The 17307-nt window shown below is 38.8% G+C and overlaps 2 protein-coding genes and 2 pseudogenes across 3 annotated transcripts; 2 read left to right on the top strand and 2 right to left on the bottom strand.

The window, feature by feature from the left end:
* Window positions 1-282: 282 nt before the first annotated feature.
* Window positions 283-1445, bottom strand: LOC148696510 (putative transcription repressor OFP9 pseudogene; annotated as a pseudogene).
* A 4025-nt stretch (window positions 1446-5470) lies between these two features.
* On the top strand, window positions 5471-8884 carry LOC137725207 (uncharacterized). 2 transcript variants are annotated; one of them, XM_088693550.1, is made up of 6 exons: window positions 5471-6255; window positions 6369-6518; window positions 6743-6859; window positions 6982-7023; window positions 7233-7813; window positions 8029-8884. In XM_088693550.1, exons 1-6 carry the CDS (start codon window positions 5562-5564, stop codon window positions 8686-8688), a joined length of 2244 nt encoding a protein of 747 aa, XP_088549676.1. In that variant the 5' UTR covers window positions 5471-5561; the 3' UTR covers window positions 8689-8884. The 2 variants fall into 2 exon arrangements, with proteins under 2 accessions (XP_088549676.1, XP_088549677.1); XM_088693551.1 differs by having other exon boundaries at window positions 5502-6255; window positions 7239-7813.
* A 1161-nt stretch (window positions 8885-10045) lies between these two features.
* Window positions 10046-11638, top strand: LOC148696509 (uncharacterized). The gene is made up of 5 exons (XM_088695145.1): window positions 10046-10168; window positions 10343-10442; window positions 10530-10719; window positions 10878-10948; window positions 11526-11638. The coding sequence occupies exons 1-5, from the start codon at window positions 10046-10048 to the stop codon at window positions 11636-11638; spliced, it is 597 nt and encodes a 198-aa protein (XP_088551271.1).
* A 650-nt stretch (window positions 11639-12288) lies between these two features.
* On the bottom strand, window positions 12289-13010 carry LOC148696508 (putative transcription repressor OFP9 pseudogene; annotated as a pseudogene).
* Window positions 13011-17307: the final 4297 nt, after the last annotated feature.

Below are 17307 nucleotides of genomic sequence, written 5' to 3'. Positions count from 1 at the left end.
CACAATCTTGCAGCATAAGAAATTGTGAGATTTGCAGTTATCAATTGAATATTTCAGTTGGGTTCTTCTTCTTTTCTCCTCAATATAATAACACAATTTTATTGTGTTTTCATTTTAAATTATGGGCAAATTAGAAAAAGCAGTGTGTTTCCCTCTCTGGACTCATGTTCAAATCCACTTTCCATAGTTTGGGTTGGATTTAGATTTAGAATATGATACAATAATTTGAGTTAGTACAAAAGACGAAAACAAAAAAGTCTAAAGTTGACAAGATCTCATCAGTTAATGGAATTTACACAATAAAAAATCCAAGCAAACTTCATGAAACACCTCGAGTATAAGCTCACGATACTCATCCGAATTCATCGAAACATAATAATTCAAGAGGCTACGAAGATCTTTAGGCTCTTCTATCCGGTTTGCCATTATCATCGCCGCCATGGACTCCCTGAAATCCTCCCTCGGATCATAAGAACACTTCTCCATTCCAACCATTACAACAAATTTAGTCCCTCCTGCTTTGAGTTGATCATGATGATCACCAGCTCTCTGCTTTCTTCTCCGATGATCAACGTGCCTCGAGCCCTCCTGCCCTTTCCTGATCATCTGGTCGAGTCTTTCTTGAACCATGGCATGCGATAGGCTTGATATTGAAGGGTACCTGTCGGAACTAGAGCTGGCTATTTCCTCCGAGCTAGACGAAGACACGCTAAGCCGGCAGCTGCTGCAACACAATGCCTTGCATATTCTCTGTTGCTGCTTGGAAGAGGCTTTCGGTTTTGATGGTTTGAATTGGAGCCATTTCTTCTTGGGTGAAATTTTTGTCTAAATATTTTTGTTGAAGCTTAATGACACCAAAATACTATTCATCTTTTTCATTCTCTAAAAAAAAAGTACAAAAAAATTAATTTAAAAAAAAACTATTAAAATGACGAAAATGTCTCTGCCTTATTTGATGCATTATTTTGGGATGCCTTTGAAGTTTTTTTTTGTCTTGGGTGCATTTTTGTCCAAATTTTTTTGTTGAAACTTGGTGACACCAAATCACTATTTACTTTTCCATTGGTTTTATATATTATTAGCCTTCATGCAGGCACATGTTACGCGTGACTTATAAACCAATTAACAAAATGAAAGACAAAATGAAAGTCAAATATTTGAAGTAAATGAATAATCTTAAATTATCCTAAAAGAAAGCTCTCATAAACCAATTAAGGCAGCTGAATTCACATAATAAAATCAATCTCTATAGAATTTACATTAAGAATAGAGAAAATAATATTTAATAAACAATTGATTGAATCACATTATTGCTAGCCCATTGTGAGGCTAACTCACCCCTCCCCCTTAGTGTAGATAATATCGTTTGTTTAAAAAAATTATTTGACAACTAATTTAATCACATTATTACCCGCGTGCGAAATACCTTTTTTTATAATCGGCATTACACGTCTCTTAATATGTTTTGAACATGTTTAAAAATAGAGAAAATGACATTTAATAAACAACTGATTGGATCACATTATTGCTAGCCCATTATGAGGCTAAACCCATCCCCTCTCCCTTAGTGTAGATAATATCATTTGTTAAAAAAAAAAAAAAGTCATTTGACAACTAATTTAATCACATTATTATTCATGAAAGACCTTTTTTTATAATCGGCATAACACACATCTTAAGATGTTTTGAACATGTTTAAAAATAGAGAAATTAAATTACATTATTGCTAACCTGTTGTGAGACATTAATTAAAAAAAACACAAAAAAAAAAAATTTTAATTATTAAAAAAAATACTGTTAAAATGATGAAAATACCTCTGCCTTATTTGATGTATTATTTTGGGATGCCCTTGAAGTTTTTTGTCTTGGGGGGCATTTTTGTCTAAATATTTTTGTTGAAGTTTGGTGACACCAAAATACTATTCACCTTTTTCATTCTCTAAAAAAAAAGCACAAAAATTAATTAATTTAAAAAAAAACTGTTAAAATGATGAAAACGCCCCTGTATTATTTTGGGATACCTTTGAAGTTTTTTGTCTTGGGGTATTTTTGTCCAAATATTTTTATTGAAGCTTGGCAACATCAAATCACTATTTACTTTCTAATATTAAAGATATATTATAGATATAGATATATATATATATATATATATATATATATATGTATGTATATGTATATGTATGTATAGAATAGATAGATACAGCAAAGGTATCAGACCTAAAAAAAAAAAAAAAAAAAAAAGCAAAGGTAGATGACCAAACACAAAAAAACCGGGGGTAGATGTTTGTACGGATAAAGCAGATGCAACTAGAAAATGGTAACCTTAATGTTCGACCATTTTAAGCTTTATTATTTCAAACCATATAGCAAAGGCACTGCTTAATCTGTTGCAGACAATCTCCAGCCGACACCCTTTCAAAGGATATGAAATGTAATTTTCTACAAAAACTGAATATTTCTTGGGATAATAACTGTAGAACTACAAGACTTAGAGAAATAATATTGTGTAATGGTTGAATGAAATTGTTATTGACACTCCAAAAATCTCATTGTGCATTCAAACTTTCTATAATTATAAAGAAAAATACACTTATAAAGAATATAGAATGAGAATTTTGGAGTGCTAATAACAATTTCCATTATTGAAAATTAATGCAGTAGAAAGAATAGACCTAGACTTAGCAAAGTTGACTAGTCTGCACTTAAATTCGAATTTCCTATTCTATCGTTTCAATTAGATTAAAACTTTTCTTGAATTAAAAAAATTAATACACACACACACACACATATTCTTTAGAGAAGGGACTCCTATTTTTTTTTAATATTGGATTGGTTATGAGGCTCACATCACATCGAACTTTGACGATTTGAATCATCCATTTTTCAAGTTGCACCTTATAAATCATTCTTACAAAATATTAGCCAAATCGAAAATATTCCAGCATCTAATTGAGTTTAAAGAAATTGATGAACAATATGTTCTAAGAGATATTAAAATTTCATCGTGATAATTAACTGGGTAAATGGTTTCGAATTGAATTGAATTTTTGCATATATGATCTATAAATCGAGACTTGCAAAATAGACAATTTAGATTGTTGAAGTTCTATGTGGAATGAGTCCACAACTAATCCCTTTATTTGAAAAAAGTGAGAATCACTTCTTTTAAAGGGCCTAATATATATACATACTACCCTTCATACACGTGCTCACAATGTTCTAAACACGGTATGGGAGGCCGCCCAGGCGGTGCCTAGGCGCTGGGTGTCGGGCCGCCGCCGCGATTATTTCAAAAACATTCAGTAAATTGGCAAGGGTATTAGGTAGTGCTAGGCGGCCTAGGCACCAGGCTACACAACATCCGCGATGGTTCTGTTAAAATATTATACTTTCATCGTTTCACTACACCGCGACGGTGACGACATAAAATTTGAAAAGAGCAACAGAAAGAGTGTGAGGGAAGAGTAAGCGTGAGAGAGATTTGTAGAAGGAATAAGAATAACAGTGCAATTGCATAAAAAAAAAACGAGAACTTCTTCGCCGGAGAAAATTTCTTCGTTGTGCTTGAGGAATTTGACAAGACTCATGATTAGTTTGTTGGAAAATTATACAAAGCAAGAAGATGGAAATTAGGCGGAGAAGATGGGAAATTAGGCGAAGCAATCGAAGAAGAAAGGAAGGGAGAGGAAACGAGAAACCCCAAAATAAAGGCCTTGTCGATTTCCAAGGGTTCAACCACTCCCAGGAAGAAAATAACGACTCCCCCTTGTCAAATGGATTTCCAACATTATTAAACAATATTATATATTCGTATCTATTTCCAAGGCCTTGCCGATTTCCAAGGCTTCAAAAACCACTCCCGGAAACGATACTAATGACTCCCCTCTGTCAGATGGATTTTCATCATTGTTAAATAAATATATTATATATTATTATCTATTTCCAAAGCCTTGCGATTTCCTAAACTTATTAACTACAAGCTCCCTCCTAGAATGGAAATTGGGCTGCAGTTCTGTCTTTCCTTAGAATCAATTATTAAATAAAGTTACCTACTTCACTATTAAACAAATATATTGTATATTATTATCTTCTTCTTTTTTTTTCAAATTATGTACTTAAAATTCTTACATTACCTATATATATATATATATATATATATATATATATATATATATATATCTTTTATTTTGTGGTCTATGATGGAATCATATATATTTTAAGTATAAACAGATACTTATTTACACGAAATATAATAAATTTAATTAAATCTGCCTAGGCGCCATCCTAAACCCTGCCTAGGCGCTAAACCCCAGTCCGCCGCCCGACTAGTGCCTAACGTCTTTTAGAACCTTGGCTCACACACATGCAAAAGACATTTTTTGAATTAAGGTTCGCTATGTGTGACTTACACATTTTATTACAGGTGCTACGCGCCCCCTAAAGATCTTTTATGTATGTCCAAAGTCCAAACCACATGTTTGGCAAGTGTCTCATTTTTGAATTAAGGGATCAATTTTTATTACACAAAGTATGAAACAATCTTGTTGCATTGTGAGAAGGTTTGAACTAAATGAATAATATTAGACCATGCTAAAAGAAACCTATGGATATTCCACGTAATAATGAGATACTACTAAAAAAAAAAAAAAAATCTATGACAAAAAAAAACACCATGACGAAATTACCCCTATATTATTTTTGGTTGTTTTTGAACTTTTTTGTTTGGGGGGGCATTTATGTCCCATTATTTTGGTGAAGTCTATAACCCCAAAAGGGGCTACCGGCTTTATATATAAAAGATGAATAATGTGCTACTAATGGGAATAAATAAGTTTATCAATGTTTGAGTAATAAATCAATCATCAACTTTCATGTCCTTCAGTTTAAAAAATTTTGTCTACAAATTTAGTTTTCCTGACATTACCCTATACACACACACGTGTTGCATGCTTGGTGAACCGAATCTACAATAGGAAATTAATAAACTAAACAAAGGTAGATGCTTGTACGCATAAAGCACATCCAGCCAAAAAAAAAGATCCATTCCCTTAAAATGCCTGATAATATACATACATAGACATGTGTTGCACGCTTGGTAAACAAAATCTACAATAGGAAACTAATAAACTAAGCAAAGGTAGATCTTGTACGCATCAAGCATATCCAACAAAAAAAATAGAGATTCCTTCCCTTAAAATGCCTAATAAGGTACATACATGGGCATGTGTTGCACACTTGGTGAACAAAATCTACAATCGGAAACTAATAAAAAAAGCAAAGGTAGATGCCTGTATATATATAGACATGTGTTGCACACTTGTAGACAAGAATCTACAATAGGAAACTGATAAACTAAGCAAAGGAAGATGCTTGTACGGATAAAGCACATCCAGCCAGAAAATGGTAACAGTAAATATTCGATCTTTTTAAGCTTTTATTGTTTTAAACATACTTTGTTAATTTATCAAGCAAAGCATATCAGTAGAAGCAGTAGCGGCAGCTAGACTATAAATTAAACCGAAAACCGCCACATTAAACTCGCCAAGCTAGCTAGTGCTCAGATGGCATCCCAGATAACGCACACTGGTCAGCCAGATCAAGACGAGGAAGAGGATAATTCAGGCCAATTTGGAGATATTGAAGAGTTGAAAACCCCCTATCGATTTGTCTTAGAGGATAAATGGGACAAGGTGAAGGAATACTATAAGCAGAATCCGAGAATGTTGCACCGCCAAATGACGCTGCAGGGGGAAAATGTACTTCACCTTGCCGCTTCTTCTTGCAGCAAATTACAATGCAAAGAAGTCCTCGAATTTTTAGTTGATATATGCGTCAATGACAGTGACAGCATTTCAACCCACAAGTACAAGAGATGGTCCACCCACGAGTACAATAGATGGTCCTTGAGGGTTCAAAATAAAGGCGGAAACAACGCTCTTCACCAGGTGAGTGTGTCCGGCAGTGTGGAAGCGGCTAGGTTCTTGGTGAGGAGGTTCAACGAGCCTATCGCAGATCGAAGTATTCCCAATCTGAACTACCTTAGTACTTATGATGAAAAGAAACGTAACCCCGCGCGGAAGCTGCTGTGGACTCGGAATGGTTTAGGAGAAACTCCACTCTACAGAGCGGCTGCTCGCGGTCACAGTGGCTTGCTCAAGTTTTACATGGAAAATAAGGCGGAAGATTATTGGCAGCACTTCCTGAGACGTGACCAACAGACCCCTCTTCGTATGGCTGTCATTGGCCAACATTTTGGTCTCTCTCTCCCTCAAAAATGCATACATTGATTCACAACACTTACTATATATATATATATATATGCAGAGATGCAGATTATAACTTTTGCTCTTTTGTCTTCCACAATGCAGAGACTGCTCATTGGTTGCACAAGAACTTCTTCTTACTGGGAGAAATGCCAGACGAGGAGGGATTGACAGCCCTTCAATTGTTAGCCCATATGCCAAAGGCCTTTGAGCCACATTTTCAACAAAGCCATTGGAAGATGCTCATTTATCATTGTACGTATCCTTACTCTATTGTTATGTGTTGAGAATGAGTCCCACATTGATGGAAGAAGGAAACTTGCAAGGGCTTATAAGAGGTTGGGTTACTCCCCATATTGCCAATTGGTTTTATGGTGAAACCTCAACTTAATTTGTTCACTAAGTACACGTGTATGTTTGTGCGTGCACGTGTCCTTTTGAAGCATTAATCTCGTACTTAATTGTTGTTGTATATCCAGGCCTTCCTAATGGAGAAGATGTGGAGATGGATGGAGAAGATGTGGAGAAGGATGACGTGGAGAGCGGCATGAAGAGCAACCATCCCCGTCAATCCATCTTTCGGAAGAAACTTGCAGGTAATCAAATTTGTAATCTAATTAATTGATCAAATAATTAAACGGCTACCTAGATAGAGCGTTTCTTCAATTGGATTTTTTCAGTGTTCTTAACGAAGTTGCATGCATAAACTGTTTGGCAGTTGTCATGAAGCCTTACTATTCATTACTGGACTCCCTTGAAGGTTTGTTTACTTTCCGCCTTTGCCTCAGGTCATTTTCGTCAAGGCGAACTCTTGTTACTGGAACTCTAAAAAAGAAACATTATTTACTCATTCCTCATTATTTTACATGAGAAGACGAAGAGTGCATGATAACTTCTTTAGAATGCTGATAACATCTTCCTATGACACGTTAGTTAATGTATACATATGCTTGATCATGTGATGGATAGGAAGAGGAGGCCTTGCTGGCACAATCTACAGAATATGGAAAGACAAGAAAAATAAAAATGCACTGAAGAAACTCATCAAATCGCTCGTCAAACCGGACGACACTTGGCTGGTTAGTAGTGAAGAAAACAGCAGCACCATTTCTCTGGGGTCATGGAAAGATCCTGAGAAAGGTGGTGATGGTGGAGGCAAAACAGGAAAGGCAATTACAGAAGAAACCAAATCGGCATTGAAAGAGACGGCGATGGTTGAAGTTAACAAATCTACCCCATTGTTTATAGCAACTGTCAAAGGAAATGTACCCATTGTGCAGGCGATACTTAAGAAGCATCCTCAAGCAGTCGAGCACATTAACCATAAGGAACACAACATTTTGCATCTGGCCATTAAGAACCGCCAGAAAGAGATCCTTAAGCTTATCGCAAGCAAACCAACTTTGATGTCGATGTTGAATGAGAAGATAGACCACCAAGGAAACACCTTATTGCACCAGGCTGCAGATAGGAGTTACTACTCTATATCATTGACTCAGCAATTAATAGGCCCTGCCATGCAATTGCAAGAAGAGCTGCACTGGTTTGAGGTAACATTCTATTGCTAAACTTATGTTATTTCACAAATATTTATATTACCGATTAAGTCAATCGATCTTATAAAATACTTACGTTGTCAGGAAAATACTTATGTTTACTAATTAAGTATGTTCAGCTGGTAAAAGGCTTATGTTGTAAGACAAATATTTCTGTTAGAAAATCTATATATGTGGACATGATTAATATGTACGTCTGTTTGTGTCAGCGTGTAAAAGGGATAATACCGCCTCATTACACCATTCACCACAACCATTACAATCAGACAGCGGACGACTTGTTCAACTCTTGGCATGACGAACTTTTGAAGGAAGCACAAAAATGGGTAAAAGACACGGCTCAGTCATGCTCAACCGTGGCGGTGCTAGTTGCCACTGTAGTCTTTGCAGCTGCCTACACCATTCCCGGGGGGACTAATGGCCAAAATGGCCTTCCTCTTTTCCAGAACGATCCTCTCTTTTTGCTCTTCACCTGCATGGACGTTGTGGCCATCGCCAGCTCATTGTCTTCTGTGGCATTCTTTCTCTCGGTCCTCTCCTCCCCTCTCGAGTACCCACTTTTTGTTAGCAGCATTCCTAACAAGATCATGGCAGGTTTCGTCTTGCTCTTCATTTCCATGGCAACAACCATGCTCGCCTTTGCTGCCACCATTTTGTTGTTGATTCGCGTCGAGAAGAAATGGACCAAGTCTCTACTTTACCCAATTGCCTTTTTCCCAGTCCCTCTATTCGGCTTGCTTCAATTTCCTATGTATCATTCCTTCAAAGTCGTGTTTCATGAAATTAATGCTTGGTTTTTCAAACCCTTACTCGACTTGCTTGGCTTTCCCAAGAAGAGATCAATATGGGGCAAGAGTAAGGCGGATTGAATCACATATACTTTGCGTTACAACAAAATGTGATGCAGATTCACAATCTTGCAACATAAGTATTTATTGTTATTATTGTTTGAATATTTCGGATTTTTCTTATTTTCTCCCCTATTTTCACAATGTTATTGTGTCTTCATTCACAAGTATGGGCAATAAGTGAAGAATAAAGGCTTGTCACAAATTGTATGTTAAAGATTATGTCTCTTGTATGCTTTTATTGATTTGTAATCATCATTTGTGTTCATATGTCATCCTTAAGTAAGTGGTGGATTTTATTCAAACAAAAAAAAAAAGTAATTGGTTGATTGCTTTGGTAGATTGAATATTTTTCTTCAATTTAGGTTTAGATCCTATCTTCTTTCTCTTCGTGTAAATTAAAATAATAATATCACTTGTAATAAAATAAAAAAATAAATTATATTTTAGCGTAATCAAGTTGGTTAAACTAATATGCTTCTCTTCTACACCAACACTCGCATCCTCGTCCATGATAAGTAAGCGATTATACATGGCCTTAGGGCTGCCTCATAGGTACTGGCGGAGGTCAATGCTTTTGTGAAGTTGGTCTGACGGTCCACCTGGCATGGCGACTTCACAATATTTTTCTCTGTTGAAAAGGAGAAAAATATTTGCAATAGTGAGTGCATTTTGCTCACCCCATAAAGTGGGGTTGATATTCACCCCTCATTGGGTATCGTTAGATTAATTTGATGATTTAATTGATTTAAGGCACAAATCTTAAATTTAAATTAATCTAGCAATAAACAATAAGATGAGAAGATTTGAACTTCAATAATAATATTCTTACTATAATTTTATACCATATTTCTTTACCATCTGAGATGGCAGATGAGTTGGACAGTCACATCATCTAAATTAATTAGCATTTAATCAAAATGTTAATCGATAATTAATAAAAAGATTGTTAATTAAATAATGATTGTGGTATACGAGAAGTCTAATTATTCCACCTAAGATTATTTAAGTATTTTAATTAATAAAAAGATTGAAATTAAATGATGTAGCTTGTCCAACTCATTTGTCACCTAAGATGGTAAAGAAATCTGATATAAAATTATAGTAAGAATAACATTACTCCGACTTAAAAAGAGGTGAGAGAAAAGAAAACAAAGGTGACGCGTGGCCTGGGATAGGCCTGCAGGGCGGCATAATATATATATTAATTAAGCAGCATCCTCAGGCAACAATCAGAGGAATTGTGCCCATTTTGGAGGAGATACTTGAGCAGCATCTTCACCAACGCAACATTTTTCATTTGGCAATTAAGCACTGTCAGAAATCGACTCTTAAGTTAAAAGCAAACCAACTGTATTTGTCAAGGCTGAACGAGAGGATGGACTGCGATGGAAACACCATATTGCACCAGGCTGCAGATAGAAGTTTCTACTCTATAGCATTGTCTCAAAATTTAATTGGTCCTGCCATGCAGTTACAAGCAGAGCTGCGCTGGTTTATGGTAACGTTCTATTGCTAAATTTATGTTGCCAGACAAATCCCTTGTGCTACTGCTAAGTTGTGAACTTGATAAAAGCCCTATGTTGACATGATAACAAAAATTATGTTGTCAAACAAACACTTATGTTACAGAATATGTAGATCGACTGATAAACGTGCACGGTGTTTGTGTCAGCGTGTGGCAGTATACTACCACCTCACCACGGCATGCACCACAACAAAGAGGATCAGACAGCAGAGGAGCTGTTCTACCATGAGCATAACGAGCTTTTGCTGTTTGCGCAAGAATGGATAAAAGAAACGGTTGAGTCATGCTCAACCGTGGCTGTGCTAGTGGCCACTGGCCACTGTGGTCTTTGCAGCCGCCTACGCCATTCATGGGGTTAATGAACAACGTGGCCGTCCTGTTTTCCAGGATGATCCTCTCTCTTTGCTATTCACCTGCATGGACGTTGTGGCCATCGCCTGCTCATTGTCTTCCATGGCTCTTTTTCTCTCTGTTCTCTTTCTCCACTCGAGTACCCGCTTTTCATTAGCAGCCTTCCTCGCAAGGTCGTGACCGGATTCATCTTGCTCTTCTTGTGCATGGCAGCCACCATGCTTGCCAGAAATGGGACAAGTCTCTACTTTACCCTATTGCCTTTTTCCCAATCCCTCTATTCGGTTTGCTGTAATTTCCTATGTATTAATCTTTCAAAGTCATGTTTCAGAAAATTGGTGCCTGGGTTTTCAAACCCCTACTCTGCATTCTTGGCTTTTTCAAGAGGAGGTCAATATGGGAGTAAGGAGTATTGGATCATATAAACTTTTCATCACGGCATAATGTGTGCTGCAGATTCACAATCTTTCAGCATAAGAAATTGTGAGATTTGCAGTTATCAATTGAATATTTCAGTTGGGTTCTTCTTCTTTTCTCATCAATATAATAACACAATTTTATTGTGTCTTCATTTTAAATTATGGGGAAATTAGAAAAAGCAGTGTGTTTCCCTCTCTGGACTCAAGTTCAAATCCACTTTCAATAGTTTGGGTTGGATTTAGATCTTAGAATATGATACAATAATTTGAGTTAGTCCTGGTTTGGCATTGAGGTGCTTAAAAAAAAAGTAGGGATGAAAAAAAGCTAGAGTAAAATTTGTGTTTGGTAACTCTGCTTATTTTCAAAGTCACTGTTATTTTAAGCTAAAAAGTGGCAAAATGCTGCTTCTCAAAACCAGATTTTTTTTTCAAGAGGCGGGTGAACAATAAAATTTAATGAAACTTTCACAATCTCAAAAATACTCTCCTCCGTTTCTCCTTCTTGCTGGGTTGAAGATTGAATCTTCATAGTTGATATTCTTATTTCGCTGGATATGTAGAGGAGGGAGGGGGGGATGAGATCCAAGAGGTGGGCGGAGGAATCGAGGCGTGTAACGGGACCTCACGCCTTGGGACAGGGGACAGTGAAGGAAGCCATTGGAGTGTGCAGTGAAGCAAAGCAAAACCAAAGTGAGCTCCTCGTTTTGATTCCCGCAGAGAGATGGGAATTGGGAATGGGGAAATGGGGAAATGGGGAGGTGAGATCTGAAGAGGGAAAGGGAATGGTGGGGGAGGGATATGTAGAGGAGGGAGGGGCGATGAGATCCAAGAGGTGGGTTTGTTTTGGTGTTTAGGGATTGAGAAATCTGAGAGATGGGGGAAATGGGCAAAAGGGAAAGGATTGATTTTGTCCTTATTCTTGTCGGAGAGCTCAGGGATTTGAGTTTTCAGCTTTTCTTATCCCCAACACCCAAAACACGATTCCCGTAACCCAAACTTGGGGTTAAATTCGTAGGGGTGGAGATGATAATAATCTGGTTGTGAGATGGTCTGAGATTGAAGGCTTGTGTGTGGGGTTGTCTCGGTGGAGGAGAGAGTGCAGCGAGAGAGAGAGAGTTTTCGAGAGAGTTCGAGAATGTAGAGGGAAAGGAAGACACGGGGATAAGGGAAATAGGGTGTGGGCCCCACGGCCACACAAAATCCTCACACAAAAATAGTAATATTAAATAAAATATCATAATAATAATATAGTATTATACCATTTTTGGTCATTTCACACAGTCACAACTGTTTTACAAAAAAGTTTACCAAATACTCTGCTGCTTTATTTCACAGCTGCTTATTCTTACATCACAGCAGAAGCAATTTTTTTTTCAAATCACAGTAATACCAAACCAGCCCTAAGTACAAAAGACAAAAACAAAAAAGTCTAAAGTTGACAAGATCTCATCAGTTAATGGAATTTACACAATAAAAAATCAGAGCAAACTTCATGAAACACCTCGAGTATAAGCTCACGATACTCATCCGAATTCATCGAAACATAATAATTCAAGAGGCTACGAAGATCTTTAGGCTCTTCTATCCGGTTTTCCATTATCATCGCCGGCATGGACTCCCTGAAATCCTCCCTCGGATCATAAGAACACTTCTCCATTCCAATCATTACAACACATTTAGTCCCTCCTGCTTGAAGTTGATCATGATCATCACCAGCTCTCTGCTTTCTTCTCCGATGATCAACGTGCCTCGAGCCCTCCTGCCCTTCCCTGATCATCTGGTCGAGTCTTTCTTGAACCATGGCATGCGATAGGCTTGATATTGAAGGGTATTTGTCGGAACTAGAGCTGGCTACTTCCTCCGAGCTAGACGAAGACATGCTAAGCCGGCAGCTGCTGCAACACAATGCTTGCATATTCTCTGTTGCTGCTTGGAAGAGGCTTTCGGTTTTGACATGGTTTGAATTGGAGCTTTGAAGGAAGTTTCGTGCCAAATTAATCATTTATGCACCCTTGGCATTTGTGGGGTTTGTTAATCATGATTGTGTCTTGTGTTTTACAACATTTTAATAGATGGGTTAGTGAATGAAAGAAGGCAAATGGGGAACATTCTTTTAGTTAATCGAGCCAGTAATCATGATGCTTAATAGTTTACTTTGTAGGGTCTAATTACTGTTAGTTGGCACATCCTTTTGAAGAGTTTGGTTAACATGAAAAGTAGTGGTTCCATTCCATGAGAGCTTGTTAGGAAGGCTCCGTATGGGATTGCTATTGTAGAAAGTATCCGCGGGGATATATGCCTAATTCCTCATAATATAAGAAAAAGGGTAAAGTTTTTTTTTTTGGAAAGTCACTTTGAAGAAGAAGAAACACATAACGTGTTCTTCTCTAGAAAGTGCTCTATGATCCATAAGCACTTTTAACAATTTTAGCCATAGTCGTTAGTTCTTGATTGTCAAGAAGACTTTAAAAGTATTTGGAAGAGCTTTTTAAGTAAAATTTTGACGTGCTTCTAATAAAAGCACTTATGAGATCATTATAATTTTTTGTAGTTTAAACATTTCCCACCATGGCCGAAAACCTATTTGATTAAAGTGATTATAGGGTTTGGGTACAAAAAAGTGCTTTTGCTAGATCTCTTTTAAAGTTTTAGATGATAAGAGGACGTGGAGAGATTCCATTCATCTAAATTAATGACTTATTTAGTTCTTCATGTTGCCCTATCTAATTATGCAGAAGAAATTAAATTAAATTACATCATTAACACATTGTTTGGATTAATATGGATGATCCTCTTTAATCCATATGTAGAAAAGCATCATTTACTGGTAATCAAGTGGTTAAAACGAGTCGACGATGTTGCAATAATGATCATTAGTAACTAATAAAGAAAAGAGAAAAGCATAGCAGCCTAAGATTAAAGTGATATGCTGGCTAAAGTCGTCAAACAAGAGCTTTATAGCTTAATTGATTAATAGCGCTTTTCTATGCACACGAAGCTTTAATTATTTCTTTTTTGCCTCATGGGAGCTAAAGTCGTCAACTCGATGAAAGGGCTCGTAGTTTAACTTGTTAGTTCATTTGCTTTTGCTAAATTTTGTTTGATTTTTTTCGTACGAGCTCTTAATAAACCGTTCAAATAGAAGGGAATGAGAGGAAGGAGAATTACGAGGAGGGAGAATTCAACTCTACTTGAAAAACCATCTAGTTCTGATTACAAACAATTTTTACTTTACATTGAATGAAGGGGATAATATTTGAATCCGAAACGCAGTAAGATGAAAGAAATGCCTTATCCACCGTGGACGTAAAAAACTAGCCCGATTCTCATTTAGCATGTTTGTAGTGAGGGGACACAAAATTATGACTCGAACCAGTAATTTTGGTTTTGAATTGGGCCTACAATTTGGAAACTCAAATGTTGGCCCAAACAATTGGGCCTAAACATATGGAGATCAGTATGGTCCACGTCCTACCAGCTGAATTCCAGCCAGGTACCCACCAGTCGAATTTCTTGGACGGGGACGTGGTTGCCGAGGAAGCAACACAAGTGGATTTCGTCGCAAATGACGACGACAGAGACACCCAAAGCAGGGACAACCTTAAGGCGGCTTTGGCCGAACTATTTCCACGCTCCCCTTCGGTTAATCTCCAACACCTAAAGCCGTTGTACGTCACGGCTCACATCGAAGGATTTCCCATTTCTAAGGTGTTTGTCGACTGTGGAGCCACAGTCAACATTATGCCAATATCCGTCATGAAGGCTTTACGCCGTTCTGATAATGAACTCATTCCGTCAGGGATCACTATGAGCAGCTTCGTTGGTGACAAATCTCAGACCAAAGGAGTGCTCCAGTTGGAAGTGAGCATTGCCGGGCGTCAACACATGACGGCATTCTTTATAATTGATTCCAAGATCGACTATAACACATTACTTGGCCGCGATTGGATCCACCAGACCAGTTGCATTCCTTCATCACTATACCAAGTCCTCATCTTTTGGGATGGCAAATCGGTCGTAGTTCACCTAGCCGATAACCAACCATTTGAAACCAACATGATTCAAGCTCGCTATTACGATGATCACGTCGGCTACATCACCCTCCAAGGCCTTAACGAGGATGGGTGGCCGACGAGAATTTCGGTACATAAAGTGATTGAGGTCGGCGCCGAGACTGTCCAACAGGATTCGACGAGACTTGGCTTGGCTGATTTAGTCATCAATGCCGATGATTGAGCACACCATGCAAGAACGGCGTCAGGTCGCGGTTTCATCTACAATGGAACGTCTGCTAGCCCATTGGTATGCCATTACCAAGCAACCACATTCTGGCATCAATTTAATCGAATTTCTGGCCGAAGCAGATAACGGCCCCGTTCTATCTTTCGATAAAGTTCAGGCTGCGCCGGCCGAACTCGAAGACCATCGACCTTAAGTCAAGGACCCATTAGAAGAAGTGAACGTAGGCACGGCCGATGATCCTCGAACATTGTTTATTAGCGCGTTACTCCCACTGTCCATGAAGGTCGAACTCCGGAAGTTACTCCACGAATTTAAAGATTGCTTCGCGTGGAGCTATCATGAAATGCCAGGCCTCGACTGAAACCTTGTGGAACATGAGCTACGCATCAAGGAAGGATGTAAGCCTTTTCGACAACCCCCTCGCCGATTTTCGACCGAAGTACAACTCGGCATTAAAGACGAATTAGTTCAGCTTCTAAAGGCTGGGTTTATTAGGACCGCTCGGTACGTCGAATGGTTGGCCAATATCGTCCCAGTATTGAAGAAAAACGGTGCACTTCGCATTTGCATCGATTTCCGTAATCTAAATCTGGCTACCCCTAAGGACGAATATACAATGCCTATCTCGGATTTATTAATTGATGCCGCATCTAATCATGAATTGCTATCTTTTATGGACGGCCATGCGGGTTACAACCATATTTTCATCGCCGAAGCCGACGTCCACAAGACGGCTTTCCGTTGCCCTGGGGCACTTGGTACTTACGAATGGGTAGTCATGCCATTCGGCCTCAAGAATGCCGGCGCCATATACCAACGAGCCATGAATATGATATTCCACGACTTAATCGGTACAATCGTCGAAGTTTATATCGATGATGTGGTCGTAAAATCTAAACGCCGTCAAACGCACCTGGACGCTCTGCGATGAGCGTTCATTCGCATGCGCCAGAACAACCTCAAAATGAACCCGGCCAAGTGTGTTTTCGGTGTTTCGGCCGGTAATTTCCTAGGATTTTTGGTGCACCACCGCGGCATCGAGGTCGACGAAAATAAAGCCCGCACCATCATTAGCGCCCCACCTCCGACGACAAAGAAACAGCTCCAGTCGTTACTCGGACAGATAAATTTCCTCCGTCGTTTCATCGCCAATTCGGCCGGTAAGATGAAGGCATTCTCTACGCTCCTAAAACTTAAGGATACCGACAAATTTGAATGGCGCGAAGAGCATCAAACTGCATTTACGCAAATCAAGGTGGCCCTTTCCACCCCACTCGTGCTAGTTCCACCCTGTCGCAACAAACCCCTTAAATTATACATTTATGCAGCCGCTGAATCCATTGGTTGTCTCCTCGCGCAAGATAACAATGTAGGGCGTGAGCAAACGATCTTTTATCTTAGCCGAAATCTGAATCCACCTGAGGTCAATTAGTCCCCTGTCGAAAAACTTTGTTTAGCTTTGATTTTTGCCGCATCCAAGCTTCGGCATTACATGCTCCCATCATTCACGCAGGTCATCGCCCAAACGGACGTAATTCGATACATGCTCACTCGGCCCATTGTCAAAGGCCGAATAGGGAAATAGACGCTCGCTTTATCCGAGTTCAGCCTTCAGTATGTACCCCAAAAGGCCGTCAAGGGGCAAGCTCTCGCCGATTTCTTAGCCCAACACCTTTCCCCTTATAGTTCTGAGGGCGGCGACGTCGACATCGGTTTAGTCACCACACGCGATAGCCATTGGACTATGCATTTTGATGGTTCCAGTACTTCGACCTCGGCGGGTATCGGTATCGCCATTCAGTCGCCTGACCACTGCCGATGGTATTTATCTCTCAAGTTAGATTTCAGCTGTACCAATAATCAGGCCGAATATGAAGCCCTCATTATCGGCCTCCATGTTTTACACGATCTGCGGGCCCCCCGCGTTCTCGTCCTTGGTGATTCCGAACTTGTAATTAACCAACTGAACGGCGTATTTCGTTGCATGAGTTGTACTTTAGCTCCCTATCACATGGTCGCTACCTACCTGGCCGAGTCGTTCGAACGAATTACATTTAAACACATTTCACGTATCCACAACACAAACGCCGACGAACTCGC

The sequence above is a fragment of the Pyrus communis genome, chromosome 5, assembly GCF_041283825.1.
Source record: "Pyrus communis isolate YQ-2024b chromosome 5, ASM4128382v1, whole genome shotgun sequence".
Taxonomy (NCBI): Eukaryota; Viridiplantae; Streptophyta; class Magnoliopsida; order Rosales; family Rosaceae; genus Pyrus; species Pyrus communis.
This window is presented reverse-complemented; position numbering and strand designations above follow the sequence as displayed.